This window comes from Heterodontus francisci, chromosome 33 (assembly GCF_036365525.1).
Source record: "Heterodontus francisci isolate sHetFra1 chromosome 33, sHetFra1.hap1, whole genome shotgun sequence".
In the NCBI taxonomy this organism is placed as follows: Eukaryota; Metazoa; Chordata; class Chondrichthyes; order Heterodontiformes; family Heterodontidae; genus Heterodontus; species Heterodontus francisci.
Window position 1 is genome coordinate 51,596,068 of NC_090403.1, and position 18,901 is coordinate 51,614,968.

General features: G+C 43.6%; 1 protein-coding gene across 4 annotated transcripts in view; it reads right to left on the minus strand.

Annotated features, from left to right (window-relative positions):
- Nucleotides 1–18,901, minus strand: part of LOC137348204 (protein AF-10-like) — a 172,028-nt gene that overhangs the window by 118,607 nt on the left and 34,520 nt on the right. For 3 of the 4 annotated variants that reach the window (XM_068013555.1, XM_068013554.1, XM_068013557.1), the window contains 2 exons: nucleotides 17,820–17,913; nucleotides 11,158–11,262 (listed from right to left, as the gene is read on the minus strand). In XM_068013555.1, coding sequence (XP_067869656.1) covers nucleotides 11,158–11,262; nucleotides 17,820–17,913 — 199 coding nt within the window. The remainder of the gene's footprint in view (nucleotides 1–11,157; nucleotides 11,263–17,819; nucleotides 17,914–18,901) is intronic. The other variant, XM_068013556.1, reaches the window with a different exon arrangement.

Consider the following 18,901-nt stretch of genomic DNA (forward strand, 5'->3'; position numbering starts at 1 on the left):
TGTGCTGTAAATACTATGAAAGTCAATGTAATTAGTCTCATAAAGCAATAACTTACTTCAAGACTATTAAGACTTCAATGTAGGCCTGTGGGTAAAATCTGTGGCGTGGCACTAAGCCATATGGATTAAAAAGTTCCCCTGTTAATCCCCTCTGTGCTGAATTGGCTAATCTTGGTGGAGATGTTACAGTTGAGTTTAGCAACTCTGAGATTGGGTGGGTAGGGAGGGAGAAAAGAGGGAAATTGTTCAAAGTTACCGCCCTCAATTGCTGTAAGCAACCCCCTGCTGGAAGATACATTTGTCAGCCTTGGCCAATAAGCTTACAGGAGATCTGGGTGACAAGCAGCAGATTCTTCCACTTCTTTATAAAAAATAATCTTGAATAATAATAGAGATAAGCATGTGGCCAAGGAACAGGCACCGAGCCAGGCTAGTGACTCGTAGGTACTTGCATGATGACTTGCTCAGTGCGTTTACAAGGCAGATTGGGAGCTGCAGTACAGGCTGCCCAGCGGAAGATCCAGAAAATCTTGTGAGCAGACCGAGTTGATTGGATTTATATATTTTAGTGCCATTGACTATTCAGACCTAGGACTAAAAAAAACCCCTCTCCCTCTGCCACACAACCCAGTCAACAACAAAAGCTTCAGGTGATTTTAGTTCCAATGTTTTTTCCATTAAAACCTAATTGTTATCCAAGGAGACGGTTTAACCTTTAACTAAAGGTTAGTGCACTGAACCCAAGACACATAGAAAATGATGGTGATCTCTGACAGATGTCCCCTCTCTCTCCTACCACAGTAATTAGAACATACTGCCGTTCCTGGCAGCCTGCCCTGGGCCAGTATCAACCGCAATTATGACTGTGTTATAATGAACTGAAAGTAGTGCATTAAGCACTGATTAATGGATCTTCAGGTTTAGTCACTCAGCAGCTGACCCAACAAGAAATACAGAATTGACGGCTAGGAAGCAGCACCTTTCATTAATTTTTAACCCTATAGTGGGGAGGGGATTTTTCTAACACTGGTTGCTCCTCCAATCGCTCAACAGGCAAAGTTTGTGCCTGATAGCTGTTCTGATACAGTGACTACACTTCAAAAAGTACTTCATTGGCTGTAAAATGCTTTGGGATGTCTTGAGGTCATGAAAGGCACTATATAAATTGCCAGTCTTGCTTTCTGGAAGTTCAGCTCGACAACATAGCAGATTGTAGCCAGGGCCATAGTAACGGTGCTACAAGTGGACTCAATTAGGGAGGGAGAAGATCAGTTAGAGCCCCCACTGCCCATTGGTATTCAACAATCACATGTCAACAGTGGATGAGGGCACATTTCGCTGTCATAACCCCCTTGGCCAAACAGTTAAATATTTTTGTAAGCCGGATTCCCTGATTGGTCCAGAGCGCTATCCGATGACCCTGCTAGAAAATGCTTGTTAAGTGGAAATCAAAAGATACTGCATTGCGTGATGCACAGTGTAGTCGAATAGCCTGCTCTTCACTCAAGTATCTGGACTTCTGGATGAAAATGGCCATTTGGGCAAAGCATGAGAGTTACCAGCCCCTATGGAACACATCCCAGTAAGACTATGGAACTTTTAAACAATATCACTAAAACAGATAATCTGGTCATTATCACATTGCTGTTTGTGGGAGCTTGCTGTGCGCAAATTGGTGGTCACATTTCCCACATTACAACAGAGTCTACACTTCAATGTGTTTCATTGGCTGTAAAGTGTTTTAGGGCATCTGAGGTCACGAAAGGTGCTATATAAATACAAGATTTTTCTTTCTTTCAGGAGAAAAGGCAAGATAATCAAATCCCATCAACCTAGAAAGTACCATGGGGTGCGTTCTGAACACAGGTAACTTTAGCACATTACTCTTGCAACATAACCAGGATATGAGGAATATACATTGTCCCAGATTCAGCTCCTTGTCTCTAGTAAGTTAGCTGATCTCAGCCAGGCTAATAAGCAGGGCTGTTACAATTGGTCTCAATACCACTGGCCTAGGGGAAGTGAGTGGGGTGGGGTGGGGCAAGGAAGAAGAAAAATCAGCCAAGATTCTCGCTATCAGTCCTATTCATTAGTGCCCTTACTGGAAAGCATTATGTGGATGTTGGGTGTGAAGAGCATTTGGCTTCGCTATGATGCCTGCTGCAGTCAAATAGCCCACTGACAATCACAGTCAATTATGCACCCATGGGGGAGGTACCTGGCAGGGACTGGGAGGATGATGGTGAGAAACATAACCCAAACAACAGTGCTTGCATTTTACCTTCGTTAAAAAGGGGAGGAGGAAATTACAAAAAACAAAGAAAAACATTCAGCACTGAAAGGGGTTAAGCAGCCTGCAGGAAACCTGTAAATGTTAATCCATCAGAAGTCACTTGTTTGCGAGGCTGCCATGAATCAAGAGCCTATCCCATAATCCCAGCCAATTACTGTAGATCAGGTTTCCAGGCTGCTGTTGCTAGCACGGAGAAGAAAGGGGGTGGGGTGGGGTGGGGTGAGGGGGTGGTGGGCAGGGATAAGACCAGCAGATGAGAGGTTTCTGCACCTAGAAACTCAGCTCCCTGGACAGTAGCCAACACAGAGACTGACGAGTTGCTGCAGCATCGACAGCACTGGGGCACCATCACATTCGATCTGTACAGAGGCGGCTTTTAAATCACAGCAGCTGCTCGCTAAAAATAAATTGCTTGGCACTACACTGCGGTTGCCTGGGAAATTTCCTGCAGTGTTTAAATGTTTGGATAGCAGCCAGGGTTCGTATGTAACCTGTGACTACAATGATTTCATTCAAAAATGAAGAATGAGAGGAACCAGAAAAAAATAAAATTTGTAAAAATATCTTGCAGATTTGCTTTTATTACCTGAGAAGTAAGAGATACCTGGAGTGGCCAAGAAGGGAATAGCGTATTAAAGTCACACAGCACAGAAGGAGGCCATTCAGCCCATCGTGCCTGTACTGGCTCTTTGAAAGAGCTATCCAATTAGTCCCACTCCCCCCTGCTCTCTCCCCACAGCCCTGCACATTTTCCTTTTCAAATATTTATCCAATTCCCTCTAGAAAGTTACTATTGAATCTGCTTCCATGATACTTCCAGTCATTAACACTGAAAATGTATGACACAAAAGCAGGCCATTCTTCCCATCATGTCTGTGCTGGCTGAAAAAGTGTTATCCAGCCTAATCCCACGTTCTAGCTCTTGGTCCATAGCCCTATAGGTTACTGCACTTCAAGTGCACATCCAAGAACTTTTTAAATGCAACCAGGGTTTCTGCCTTAACCACACTTTCAGGTGGCGAGTTCAGACCCCTACCAGCCTCTGGGTGAAAAGGTTTCCTCCTCAACCCCCCTCTAATCCTCTGCAAATTACTTTAATTCCTGGTTATTGACCTCTCTGCTAAGGGAGATAGGTTTCTCCTATCCACTCTAACTAAGCCCTTCATAATTTTGCACACCTCACTTAAATCTCCCCTCAGCCTCCTCCAGCCCTGGAATGGAATCCGAAACGTTGATTGAGAGGGTTGCTGACTGAGTTCAGCTGTGGGCAAAATTCTGCATACCAGATACATTTACTGATAAAAATGCAATTTGATGAAAATACTGGCTTATCGTTGTTGTCGAGGAGATATGTTTGAACAGAAATGTGGCAGGTGACATGGCTTAGGAGTTTGTGGTGAGAGAGGGGATGCAGGGCCAAAGAGATTGGGAATTAGGGTTTTTTTTTTAAAACAAAGACTTGGTGGATTAGAGGTTCTGCTCGGATTTTACTGGCGCACTTCGCCTGAAATTGGCCAAATGAGCACAAAGGGTCACCGAATTTTAAGCGCAAGTTACGTCACACATAAATCGAGCTTCTGTGATCTTTAACACTGATTTTAAAAAACATTGCACTGGAATTCAGCCTTGTCCATGACCCTAGCTCGAAATAATTCCATTTGCGACTATTCGAGGAGGTTTTCAAATTGAGCTTTTATTTGGCACGCAGACACTAGCCGGCATGTTTTATAACATTTTAAACATTGAAAAATATTTAATTTACTAATAAACGGACTGGTGTAAACCAATGAAACTAGTTTATGGGCGGCACAGTGGCGCAGTGGTTAGCACTGCAGCCTCACAGCTCCAGGGACTCGGGTTCAATTCTGGGTACTGCCTGTGCAGAGTTTGCAAGTTCTCCTTGTGACCGCGTGGGTTTCCGCCGGGTGCTCTGGTTTCCTCCCACAGCCAAAGACTTGCAGGTTGATAGGTAAATTGGCCATTGTAAATTGCCCCTATTGTAGGTAGGTGGTAGGAGAAGGTGGGAATGTGGTAGGGAATATGGGATTAATGTAGGATTAATATAAATGGGTGGTTGTTGGTCGGCACAGACTCGGTGGGCCGAAGGGCCTGTTTCAGTGCTGTATCTCTCTAAAAAAAAAAGGCTCAGTATAGTTTTTTGTTAAAAAGTTACAGTGAGTTACAATCAGATTGCTCACAGGTGGTGGACTAGACACGTTTAAGAACGTTTATTTTTTGTGATAAACCTTTTCTTCTGCTGTATTAATAAAACTACACCAAGTGACAACTATTACGTATATCAAGGAATATTTTTTAATGCAAGAATTACAAAAGTAAACTATTACGTTCCATCATGCTGTCCGATTGTGCTGGCTGATCAAAAATGTAAAATCATCCATCATGCCAGTGATCTTTGGGAAGAAGGCTGATCCATAATTTCAGTCTGGAAAACCAGCAGCATTTCAAGCACAATTTGCCCAGATCGCTGATTGTGTCCAAAGAAGAAAAGCTACTTCGGTAGTCTAAACTCACAAACAACTTTCACGAAGCTATCAATTCCATTTTTAATCAGGTTGAGTAATAACTTCATTTTAAACAAAACTATTTTCATCTGTCACATGCTTCATTTTCAAGTTGCCGTAACAAACATCCCTTTAAATGTGGTCACTGTTGCTCAGAGCCATTTGAAGTTGCCCTGCTGATGTGTCATACGACATGAAATAAACAGGGAAAAACACAGATGAAAGCTTTCTGTTGCAAAGCCACCACAAAAAAGGGTCCGCTCTTAGAAGAAAATTACTTACAGCACGTTGCCAGGAGTTGCGATAGGTTTGATACACAGTGCCTGGGATCAATGTGCTTACTGCCAGTCCAGGGCATGCGTCCATACACATATAAACCTACATGATTTCCACCCCCCTCCCCCACTCCCCTCCTCTTTCCAATTTTGTCCCCTCCTCTCAAGGCTCTGAATCTTCAGAAAGCACATTTTCAACCAAAGAGCAGTGGAAAGGTGGAACTCACATCCGCAGAAGACTGTTGATGCTGCGTTAGTTGGAATTTTCAAAACTGAAATCAACAGATTATTGCACATCAAGGGACATGGATCAAAGATGGGTAAATCAATTCGGGTACAAGTCAGCCATTATCTAATTAAATAACAGAACAGGCTCAAGGGGCGGAGTGGCCTACTGCTATTGCTATTTTCCTAAAGGGATACCGTTTTATAGATTCTGGCAGAACTGTTGCATTGTGTGAGTGGCTCTCCTTCAAGTGTGAGCTGAGAATGGGAGTTCTTTCAGCGTGATAGGCAGTATACAAAAGCAAGCACCGTCATTTATTAGACGCAAGTTGTTCCTACTGCCGCCCCAACTTAATCCAAGATCAGCAAACTCAGTAAAGAATAGGAAACTGGGACCTTTCTCTTCAGAACAAATCGGTTCTGCACAACGTAATGCATTCACCCACTGAGCCTCAGGGAAAGGGGAACTATTCTTTTATTTTGGACTACTTCCAGAGCTTAAGGCCCAGGCAGCCAGAGGCACAGCCACAAATGAAAATCAGGTACGTGCAAGAGGTCCGAATTTTAGGAGCGCAGATATCAGAGAGTTGTAGGACTAGTGGAGGTTACAGAAATAGAGAGGGATGAGGCCGTGGAAAGATTTGAAAACAAGGATGAGAATTTTGAAGAAACAAGCAAGGGGGTGATGGATGAGTGGGACTTGGTGCTATTTCGGATACAAATAAATGGCAGGTCAGCTAGGCAGGAATAGGCGAATCTGGAACCAACAAAGGCCTGGGTGCGGGCTTCAGCAGCAGATAGGCTTAGGCACAAGCAGGACTGGTCATGTGGCAATACTGGTTTTGAGCTGTAAACTACAGCAAAATAATTTGCATGTACGGACAGAAAAATGCATCAGCCATGAGGCACTGATTTTGAAGGTAATAAATGGAGAAACTTGTACATTTAAATAGAGAACAGACAGATGGTGCATTAAAACTACTGACTTCAGATTTAACCACAGGCTTAAACCACAAGATATTTTTCCACCCCGCTGAACTCAGTGTTACTCTTGTGCTCGCTCCCAGGGATTGTGGATTTCTTTTAGGATTTAGTCCTCTAGCTTTTTTGTCTAAGGCACTACCCTTCGCTGGTGTCATTAATTCTGCTGAGTTATACCTCAGAACTTCACATCATGCGAGTCCAAGGGGACTGGGTGAAGCATTAAAATCCAGCTAGGCAGAGTCATGCTGTCAGCAGAAACAGAAGGAGGCCAACACTAGTGTGTGGATAGTTATGTATGGAATCAACACTTTAAAAAAAAACTTGATGGTTTGGCATAGTGATTGCGTCAAGCGTGATTGACTAGGGGAGTAGCTGGGCAGAAGTCAGACACCTCATCAAAAGGAGGTTTCCCAACATACTTAAAGTCAGAATCTACACAAATATGGACATTATTTTCCTTCCTTCCTCTCTGGAGGGATTAATGTGAGGTAAAGCTCTGTGGGCACCAGTCAGCCTTTTGTTCTTCACACACGCAAGAACCTGGACGTGTGTCGTCATCCTCGCCAAGTGCAATGGCATTCTCAACATGTGTGTACTCATTCTCACTGAGCAATGATCAAAAGTGGGAATCTGAGCTGAATAGTTCCTTTCGTAACCTTGGACACCAATGCAATGTTCCTTCCTGTGTCCTCCTACTCCTCACTGTCTGAGACCCACTAACTCAGTAGAGATCTGGATCAAACTTGGGATCTTCCTGGTCTATATTGAATGAGCTATGCACTCAGCAGCCCACTCACCAACTGAGCCAACCCAGGTTCACTCACAAGGTAGCGTTTTTTCTGTTGCAATAAATAGGCTATTTCTCAAAATAATTGACAGCAACACACTGGAGGAGAGGCAACTGCACTGCTCCATTGAAGTGCAGCTAATGAAAGCAGATTCTTTCTCAAGTGCCACAGCTTGTTCTCAACAGCAGGACGGTCGCACAGAAATTAAACTCAGTCTCCTCAACACCCTCCCCATGAATCTGCCAAATAGGATTAAGAGCAGTGACTGACATGAAGTAGGAAAATATTAAAACGGAAACACACCTTCTTTAATCTGTAGCCGTCTTTGCAAAACAAATGGTTTTAGTACAACCCAGATACAGGTTGATGGCTGGGGTGGAGCAAACCATACAACTCGTAAAATTTCTTTGTGAATAATTATCTTCAAACAGCCCCTTAAAACAAATAAACAATTTAATTTTGCTTTTTTGAACGGGCATTTGTCAGGCACTTGGAACTCTGCAACTCCTGACTAGTTAGGAGACACATCCATCAAGATGAGAAAGGCCAAACAACAATCACAAGGAACGTTACACAGCCTCCGGCACTTTCTACTGCTTTTGGACCAAAGTGAACATATATCTTGCTTTTGTAGGGAGTATCTTCAATGGAGCAATCACAACAACATACATATATATGTACATATATCACCTTTAAACGTAGTATAAATTTCTCAAGGCACTTCACAGGAGTGTTATCAAACAAAACTTGACACTAGGCCAAATAAGGAGATATTGGGACAGGTGATCAAAAGCTTGATCAAAGAGGTAGGTTTTAAGGAGCATCTTTAAGGATCATACATGGGTAGAGAGGTTTAGAGGGAATTCCAAAACTTTGGGCCTAGACAGCTGAAGGCATGGCCACTGATGATAGGGTGATGAAAATCAGGGATATGCAATATGCCAGAATTGGAGGAGCGCAGAGATCGGAGGGTTGTAGGGCTTAAAGAGGTTAGAAATAGGAAGGAGTGAGGCCATGGAGGGAATTGGAAACAAGGACGAGAATTTTAAAATCAAAACTGGGAAGAGTTCATTTGCTTCCTTTCAGAGTTTCATCATTTTAACTGTGCTGTATTAAAAACAACTGACACAATAATTCAGCCTCAGCTGGAGTACTGTGTCCAGTTCTGGGCTCCACATTTTAGGAAGGATGTGAAGGCATTAGAGAGGGTGCACAAAAGATTCATGAGAATGGTTCCAGGGATGAGGAACTTCAGTTACATGGATAGACTGCAGAAGCTGGGGCTGTTCTCCTTGGAGAAAAGAAGATTAAGAGGAGATTTGATAGAGGTGTTCAAAATCATAAGGGGTCTGGACTGAGTAGATAGGGAGAAACTGCTCCTTTTGGCAGAAGGATCGTGAACCAGAGGACACCGAACTAAGGTGTTTAGCAAAAGAAGCAATGGTGTCATTAGGAAATACGTTTTTATACAGAGTGTGGCTGGGATCTGGAATGCACTGCCTGAGAGGGTAGTGGAGGCAGGTTCAATCAGGACTTTCAAACGAGAACTGGACAATTTTCTGAAGAGAAAAAAATTTGCAGGGCTACAGGGTAAAGTGGGGGGAGGGAGGGTTGGAAGGTGAAGTGGGACTAAGTGAATTGCTCTTACAAAGAGACAGCACGGACATGATGGGCTGAATGGCCTCCTTCTGTGCTGCAACCATTCTATGATTCTATAATCCTGCAAATCAACTTCATTACATCTTCAGAGCTCTGTATTTGACCAAAGTACTGACAGCACAACACTGCCTACCAAAAACAAACACAAAACCAATTCAAGCCTGTTTAAACAAACCAAGTAAATCTAGGAGCGCTGCACAGAGCCACTCGGTGGCAGGTAAACAGCCCACCTACATCAGCTCACTGCAAAAGCACTAAACATACAAATAAATTAATGACAACTATGTACATCAATTAATCATCAATATAGTGATGATCAATATAACAATCACAGTTTATCATCAATGCCACACATCAAAAACCCTACAATAACAGACATCAATACACCAGTGAGCACCATTAATCCAGAGATAAATCATCAACACCATCCCCTCACCAAAATCACGATCACTACCACTGCCACCATCACCAATACAATTAGCATGGTCACTGACGCCATTACCACCAACACAATGATCACCAACACATTGGATTAAACAGTTTAAACAGACCTGTATGAAAACCACCTCAAAATTAAACATCTTATTCCACAATTGTTGGGTGCGATCACCAGACTAGTCAGACATTATCGTTCAGAGGATAAACCATAGCTGCAAGTTATCCATAAGCTGTTTGAGATAATGGAAGAAAAAGTACAAGACCAAGGCTCAATAATTAAAACGCAAGAATATTGATCAATCTGAAAGTACATTTTTCTGAAGAATAGTTTATTTCCATTCTGCATCTGGCAGGCTGGTCTTATTTCATATTGTCAGTTACCTTGGGATGTTGTCATGTTTATGCAAATCATCAAGGATGAATGCTCCTCATGTAATCAGGAACATTCACATAGAAACAATTAACAGGCGATCATGGCATTCAGCATAGTGTCCATACCAGCAGATCTCCTGTGGAATTGCTCACAGGTGGGCTAGGTTCTAAAACATGGGATGTTTAGCTGCAAACTTGAGCTGACCCTTTGAGGGAACACCTAAGAAACTCTCCTGAAGGCAACTGACAGAAATAGGCAAATACTGGTATCTGTAGCCAGTGTGAATTCCTAGGAAAGGAATTGTAGCTGTTTCTAATCTTCGAGTTCTCGATCAGAAAAAAGCAATTTCAAAATGTTTCTGGCTTTCTATTAATCCCTTTTTGTATTGCATCTGAAATATAGTAGGACAGACGTGCTTTACAAGCAAGATCCACAGTAATAGACAAATGGATAAATAGATTGGAAGTCTTGTATCTGATGTAACTCTGCCAGTACAATAGTGCCACGTTTCAAAGTGTCATACTTGCTCTGGATTGGCTAAAAAAACATATTCTGAAAAGAGGCAAATCACAACTGAACAGGAAATTTGAGGGAAGAGGCATCTTGAAAGTATTAAAAAAAAATCTGCAGCAGCAAATAGCCTCTAACTGACCATAGGCAGTTGTGCCCTTAAAGGGATGGGCCAATTAAACATAGATTCATGTATGCAGAAGAATTTACACATTGTGCGTTACAAGATCTAACACTCCTGCTCCGTTAGCAAGATCAGGTAACAACATAAAACAACAAAAGTGAAAGGGGACACTAACACCTTCGCTCGCATACAAATGGCAACCACAGGTAGAAACTCTTGATGCTGAACTATTCAATCGTTTATTTTTGTTTCCAATGTTCTCTCCTGAAGACGTGAACCTTGACAATGTGTTGGAAGGCTGTTTGCCAGTGGTGGGAGAACAGCAGGGACAGGACAGGTGACGGATTCCAGTCAACCCTAATTCTTCCCCCACCCAAAGTTTCCACATGCGTAATTTCCAATCAGGGTCACAAGGTAGTTATCATATGCATTTTCTGTCAGCAATGTCCTTAGCTCAGTGTCCCTAACTTCAGTCTCTCTCATTTTTACAACTGGGGAAGTAGCGGTAATGCCACTGGATGAGTAGCCCAGCGGCCTTGGCTAGTGGTCTGGGGACATGGGTTCGAATCCCACCATGGCAGATGGTGAAATTTGAATTGAATTAATAAATCTGCAATTTAAAAAAAAACTAGCCTAATGGTGACCATTGACAATTGTTGTAAAAACCCATCTGGTTCACTAATGTCCTTTTGGGATGGAAATCTGCCATCCTTACCTGGTCTGGCCTACAATGTGACCCCAGACCCACAGCAATGTGGTTGACTCTTAAATGCCCTCTGAGATGGTGTAGTAAGCCACTCAGTTCAAGGTCAATTAGGGATGGGCAATAAATGCTGGCCTAGCCAGGGACGTGCACATCCCAGGAACAAATTTTTTAAAAACTGAAACACTATTGACTGCTACTCTGCTCTCCATCTTTCATTAGATCAGTCCTAGAACAGAGGTTAATACAAAATTAACACAAACCTTTCTCTGTCTGTCATAAAGGGAGCTCAGTTTATCTTGAGAATGGGAAGACGAATCACTGAGGCCTTGGTCATAGGCAGAGTTAGCCGAATGCCGACATTTCTTCTGCAGAATTTGAAAAGAAGTTCAGGGTTAAATAGAAATCTAGTCCTTTTTTTAATAATTTTTTTTTTAAATCCAATACAGCACTGCTTTAGTGAAGGATTTTTTTTTTTTTTTTTTAAACTTCTCTCCTTAGAACAGCAATTTCTGCTGAGGTTCAGTTCCAAGTATACTGGGCACATTTTGTTGCCTCACTGAGGTAGACATTCATCATGCGACAATGCCTAAAACAGGCTGTTGAGTTCGATCCGGACCTCACTCAACTTCCATACCTGCACTTGCTAACAGAGGTCACGGATCAGGAGCAGGAACCCTGGCTGATTTTCCCCTTTCCATGTTGTAGTCTCCAAAATCAATTGTAGCATCCCAACAACCAACACAGTACAGACTGGGCCTCAAGCCAATCAACGTCCTACTCCATATGGATCCATTACAGTGTCCAAACCTGAGCTCTTATATTCCATGGCACCGGATGTCCTTTCAGACACTGACCGCGAGGAGGATATGTTTAGTGATGCTGAAAGAAAACATTGCATGCTACTTATATCGTGGACCCAGCGTCAGTGGGACATCACTAGTGTGGCATCACTCCTGCTTAGAGAAGCAATGGGCACCAGCACAGTACATAGTTTTTAAACTGTGCCTCCGAGGCTGGGGTTCTTCAGCCACCAGCAGCACACACACTAACAGAGACCGGCAAAGAAATATGATCACCAAAACAAAACAGCCCCGATGGACTGAATAGCTCCTGGCTCCACCCCCCACCCTTCCGAATACTAACATCACAGTAGTTTGCCTCTCAAAGACCAACACCAATATGTCTAGCCATTGAAGAAGCACATCATGCCTATGTCAACTCTTTGAAAGAGCTATCCAATTAACCCCCCTCCGAGAAACATTATAATTTCCACAGCAACATGAACAATGTCAGCTGTGACTCAGTGGTTAGCACTCTCGCCTCTGAGTCAGAGGGTTGTGGGTTTGAGCCCAACACCAGGGCACCTGAGCATAAAATTCAGGCGGACATTCCACTGCAGTGCTGAGGAGGTGCTGCACTGTTGGAAGGTGCTGTCTTTCAGTTGATATGTTAAACCAAGGACTGTCTGCCCTCTCAGGTGGGCATAAAAGATCACACTGCACCATTTTGAAAATCATCAGGGCAGTTCTCCCCGGTGGCCTGGTCAAAATCTATCCCGCAACCAACACCCAAATATAGATTACCTCATTATCACATTGCTGTTTGTGGGAGCTTACTGTGCGCAAATTGGCTCCTGCATTTCCTATGTTACAACAATGACTACACTTCAAAAGTGCTTCACTGGCTGTAAAGCGCTTTGGGAAGTCCTGAGGTCATGAAAGGTTATATATAAATGCAAGTCTTTCCTTCGTAACTATCTTGCCATGAGGCAACACTGAAAAATATATCTTTCATGTTACCTTCTATAAACTACGGCGCTGCATCAAATTATGATGGCCCGGGTTTTCTGTCTCAGAAAAGTGGAAAATTCTTGCCATTATTTCCAGTCAATCGTCACTGTGATCCCATTCTAGCTTCGAGATACGCTTACACAACACACACAGCACAGAATCAGTAGGACAAAGACTTTCCCATTAGGAAAGTAATTTGTCTTAATATAGCCCTGATAACTCTGTTGGTAAATGCACTGTTAAATAAAGAACTCAACCACAGAGACCAGGAGGGTCACAGGACAAGGCGATATTTGGCTGATACAATTGGTCTCTGTGCTTACAGTCTAAGACATGGATAGGGGGTGAAAAACACAAATCAGTCAGCTCCTCATCAGCATGCAAAAGCCCTTGGCGGAATAACACTTAGAATTTTGGAGAGCATCCTATTGTGACGCATACTGTAAATGAATAGTAGGTGAATTGGTACCCACTGTCTCAGACAGGAACAGGGAAAGGATGCAGAGGCACTGGAGAAAGTGCAAGAAGATAATAGAGTAGATAGAGTGGAGGTGAAGGGCCTATTCACCTTAGTAGAGAGGTAAGTGACTAGGGGGCATTGATTTATAAAGTGATTGGTACAGAGATTAGAGGGGAGATGAGGAAAAAAAACTTTCACCCAGGGAGTGGTGGGGGTCTGGAACTCACTGCCTGAAAGGGTAGTTGAGGCAAAAACCCTCAACTCATTCAAAAGGAGTCTGGATATGCACCTCAAGTACCGTAATCCGCAGGGCTACGGACTAAATGCTGGCAGGTAGGATTAGAATCGGTGGATCATTTTTGGCCGGCATTGACACAATGGGCCAAGTGGCCTCTTTTTGTGCCTTAAACATTCTATGATTCTATACCAAACGGAGAGAACATAACTGTTTGGAAAAACTGAATGACTGGGGCTCTTTTCTCTTGAAAAGAAAAGGTGACCTAATAGAGGTTATTAAAATTAAGAAAGGGTTTGACAGGGTAGACATAAAGAAGATTCCACTTGTGGAAAAACCAGAACGAAAGGTCATAATTATTAAAATAGTCACTGATAAATCCAAAGAATAATTCAGGAGAAACTTCTTTACCCAGAGAGTGGTTAGAATGCACATTCTAGAATCCACAAAGGATGGTTGGGTCAAATAGCCCAGATGCATTTAAAGAAAGGGAAAGAGGAATCAAAAGGAATAGGCTGATAGGGCGAGATGAAGATGGGCAGGAAGGGAACTCATGTGGAGCATAAACATCAGCATGGAGCTGTTGGGCCGAATGGCCTCTTTCTGTGCTGTACATTCTACGCAATTCTATGTAACAATTGTCAAGTTTTCAAGGCACCAGACAGCTGTCAGCACCAAACAAAACCCACCAAAAATCAGGGGGTGGGGGAGGAGGAGAGGCAGTAGGAGAATGAAAACACAAAGGGGGGAAAAAAATGATATATTGTTGAACACCAAGATCTTTGGGGTTCATATGTTGCTAATCCACTGAAAAGCTTTGTTGCTACAGTTATGTTGAACCTCCTGTATCTGTGCTACAGGCCTCTTAACACTCCAGCCATCTGGTAGTCTGTACAAAGTGAATAGGAAACGGTTTGGCATTTTGGAATTCAAACATAATAAATGGACTCAGATACAAGCTTCAAGAGAATAAACAGGTTTCACTGCAGATGGTCGGGTATGGCAGTCATTAATCTCAAGAGAGCCACATCTTCCAACAGATACTTTGAAAAACACTCCCGTGTATGTTCTCAAGTCACTTTCCTCCACTCTTTTTTTAAAAAAAAGAACACTCCCTCCAAGTCACGCATTCATCAATCTGCCCAGCAGCAAGCAAGTAGTTCCCCTGCCAATAATTCATTGTGCAAGGACCATAATACACACAATACAGCACAGGCACCAAATGTACTGCCCAGGAACATTCCTGGTTCACTCGCCCGCTCAGTGCCAAGTTAGCTGAACTCAGCTTGATGGAAGTAGGGTTGTCCTTGAGGGGAAAAGCCAAGGTTCCCTGCCCTTGTTGGCACCCTGTAATCCATACTGGAGAGTTCACATATGTGGGGACAGGGATGGAGTGGATTTGAAGAACAGATGAAAATATCAACTATTATGCTTCCCCACAGAGTTTAATATATATTTGACACTCACTCTCTAGTCTTACACAGGAAGAATGAGAAAGGCCCACGTGCCATTTTACATGTGTAAGCACCAACAGTAAATTAGATCCTAGGGAGCTTCACAGCTGATCCATTCCACACACACACACACACACACACACACACACACACACACACACACACACACACACACACACACACACACACACACACACACACACACACATCAACTTTTCCATGAAGCGTATTGCAACCCTGGCTGAGATCTGTTGGCACATTAGAGGCTGGGAATCGAACCAGGGCTCTCCAGCCATGCACAGTGCTGAGTCATCTTTCTCAAACTGAATTCACACTCGAGTGTCATAGAGTCACAGAGATACAGCACTGAAACAAGCCCTTCGGCCCACCAAGTCCGCGCCGACCATCAACCACCCATTTATACTAATCCTACATTAATCCCTTTTTCCCTCTCACATCCCCACCTTCCCTCAATTCTCCTACCACCAACCTACACTAGGGGCAATTTTTACAATGGCCAATTTTACCTATCAACCCGCAAGTCTTTGGCATGTGGGAGGAAACCGGAGCACCCGGAGAAAATCCACGCAGTTACAGGGAGAACTTGCAAACTCCGCACAGGCAGTACCCAGAACCAAACCCGGGTCGCTGGAGCTGTGAGGCTGCAGTGCTAACCACTGCGCCACTGTGTTATGAATCTAGCTCAAACATACCAAATATTTAGCCAGGTGGACATTCCAATTGAGACAATCTGCCTCCAGTCGTTCAACTAAAATAGACAATCTGACATTGAATAGTGTTGTATTGGCTCCAGTGTCTCAGAAACCATTATCCTCGTCAGCCCACCATGACCTCGCTCCTCCCTACCTCTAACCTCCAGCCCCACAATCTGTGCAGAACTCTACATCCCTCCAATTCTGGCCTTTTGTCCATTCCCCCCACTTCCTTTGCTCCAGCATTGGCAGCTATGCCTCCAGCCGTCTAGGCCCTAAGCTCTGGGATTTTCTGCCTAATCCTCCCCATCTCTCCCTCATCCTTTAGGATGCTCCTTGAAACCTACCTTTTGGCCACTTGTCCAAATATCTCCTTTGGTTCTGTATCAATTTCTGTCATTACAGTCACTGGAAGCATCATAGGATATTTCTCTACGTTAAAGATTCTATACAACAACTTGTATTTATATAGCGTCGTTAATGTAGTAAGATGTTCCAAGATGCTGAACAGGAGCATTATGAAACAAAATTTGACACCAGCTGTATAAAGAAGATATTAGGGCAGATAATCAAAAGCTTGGCCAAAGATGCAGGATTTGAGGAGCGTCTTAAGGGAGGAAGGAGACATATTGAGGCGAAGAGGCTTAGGGAGGGAATTCCAGAGCTTAGATCCTTGGCAGCTGAAGGTACGACCAGCAATGGGAGAAGCAATTAAAATTGAGGATGTTCAAGAGGCCAGCATTGGAGGAGTACAGAGATCTGAGGTTTATTGGGCTGGAGAAGATCAGAGCTAGGAAGGGGCGAGGCCATGGAGGAATTTGAAAACAAGGATGAGAATTTTAAAATTGAGGCGTTGTTAACTGGGAGCCAATATAGGCCAGCGAACACAGGGGTGAGGGGGAACAGAGCTTAGGGCAAATTAGAACACAGGCAGCAGAGTTTTAGATGACTTCAAGTTTACATAAGGTAGAACGTGGGAGGCCGGCTGGGATTGCGTTGTAACGGTCAAGTCCGGAGGGAACAAAAACATGGATGAGGGTTTCAGCAGCAGATGAGTTGAGACAGATGTGGAATCAGCTGATCTTAAGGATGTAGAAATAGGCAGTCTCAGTGATGGTGTGGATAAGTGGTCGGAAGCTCATCTCTGGGTCAAATATAACACCAGGGTTGTGAACAGTTTGGTTCAGCCTCAGACAGCTGCCAGGGAGAGGGATGGACTCGGTAGCTGGGGAGTGGTGCCTGTGGCAGGAATTGAAGACAATGACTTTACTCTTCTCAATACTTGGAGGAAATTTCTGCTTATTCAGTATTGGATGTTGATAAGTACAAGTTAGATAAATGCAAGTTGTTGTTGCTATCGCATCACTGTGCGCACTGAAACTAGTCTATCCAAATAATGGTACACATTTAACACGCTTGGGCTCACAATGAAGTAGATATCAATTGAGTTTCAGCCAGGCGCTATGGTTTTCTCCAGAACACAGTGCCATAGGGACATGCACATGGAACAGATAATCCCGTAAGGCAATACATGAGGATAATGGATCAATATAGAGACTTGTATATGCTATTCTGATGGTTTACCAAGTTTATACACAGTGAATATCCCAGCCATGCAGGCCAAGACTGCCCCAGGCTGAATCCCATAGTTCAGCCAAGGCAACCATAGGGTTACCACAATTGGCATCAACATGCCTGGATTAGGGAGGGGGAGAATTGGGTAGTGTTCCCAATCCCAATTGCTATCCAGCAATCTTTGGTGGAAGTGTGGACATTGGCCGAGGCCAAGGCCAGAATCAGGCTTGGCTGTGATGGGGCTCTCTGCTCCAATCTCTTGGTAACACTTGTTGCAAGTTGAAAGTATTGGCTGACAATGTTGAAAATGCTGGTCCCTTTAACTAACCAGAACTTGTTTCAAAGTTAAGAGAGAGCAGCTTGTATTTAAGGGCTGGGTTTTTCCCCTAGTCAGGGGAGTAACTTCTTGACAGGGAGTTAGTCCGGGAGGGAAGAGTGGAAACTGGTATTTGTCCTGAACTGTGGATTGAGAATAAAATAGTGGGTCACAGACTGTCTCCTGATTTTGGTGAATGGATATCTGCCCATTGATCATTGGCCACTTGTTCAAGGGAATGGAGGATGCTTGTGGAAGCAACCACAGTGAGGAGTCCAGTCTTCAGGGAATGAGGGGTCGGGGGTGTGTGTGTACAGAAAAGAGTAGCAGGCTGGAAAGAGAAAATACTCCCAAGTGTAGAATTATTAGGCTGACTTACCACTTTGTTGAAATGATATTTGCAGTAACCGCAGTACTTCACATTATCAATTTCGGAGCCTTGTTCTTCACACAGCAGGCCAGCCATCTGGGCACTGAGGAAGACACCAGAAATCAGTTACAGACCCAAATTTTACAAACGTCAAACCACAGGACGTCCCAGGGCCAGCTGGCTTCACAGTGGTTCTTGGGCCAATGTGAGGTCATGACCCCTCACTGCTTGTTGTGGAACGTTCCTCAAAATGAACGTCAGAGTCGCCTAGTAAGGGAGGGAGACCCTTAATGGGCAATAACATTTTGTGCAAGACGGTGGTAATGTCATTTAACTAGTAATCCAGATGCCCAGGCTAATGCCCTGGGGTCTTGGGTACAAATCCCACCATAGCAGCTGGTGGAATTTAAATTCAAGTAATTCATAAAAATCTGGAATTAAAAGCTGGTCTCAGAAATGGTGCCAAGAAACTACCATTGATTGTCGTAAAAACCCATCTGGTTCAACAATGTCCTTCAGGGAAGGAAATCTGCCGTCCTTATCTGTTCTGGTCTACACGTGACTCCAGACCCACAGCAATGTGGTTGACTGAAATAGCCGAGCAAGCCACTCAGTTGTCAAGGTCAATCAGGGTTGGGCCACAAATGCTGGCTCTGCCAGTGATACACACATCCCAAAAGTACCTTGAACAAAAATACACTCCCCATAATAACAGCTTGCATTTATATAGCACCATTGAACGCAGTAAAACAACCCCAAAGCACTTTACAGGAATGTAATCAGACAAAATTGGATAACCCTTTCCTTCCTCCATGTCCCAATCATGTCTCAAGAGGGTGAATTGCAGATCCTGAGAAGGAACTGAGAGCAATTCAGTCAGGTGACTGGAGACAAGGTCAAAGATGTAAGTTTGGTAGAAAATGGAGAAGCAGTGGAAGGGAAACCTATTAATAGGATGAAATCTTAGGAGGTGGAGGGAAGGGAAAAGCTTCTGTGGAGAAAAATCCCAAATCACAAGAGCAGTGATCCAAGCTGAATTGGAGGTTGGAGATAACACATGAGCCTATCAGAAAGCCTAGTGGAATTCTGTT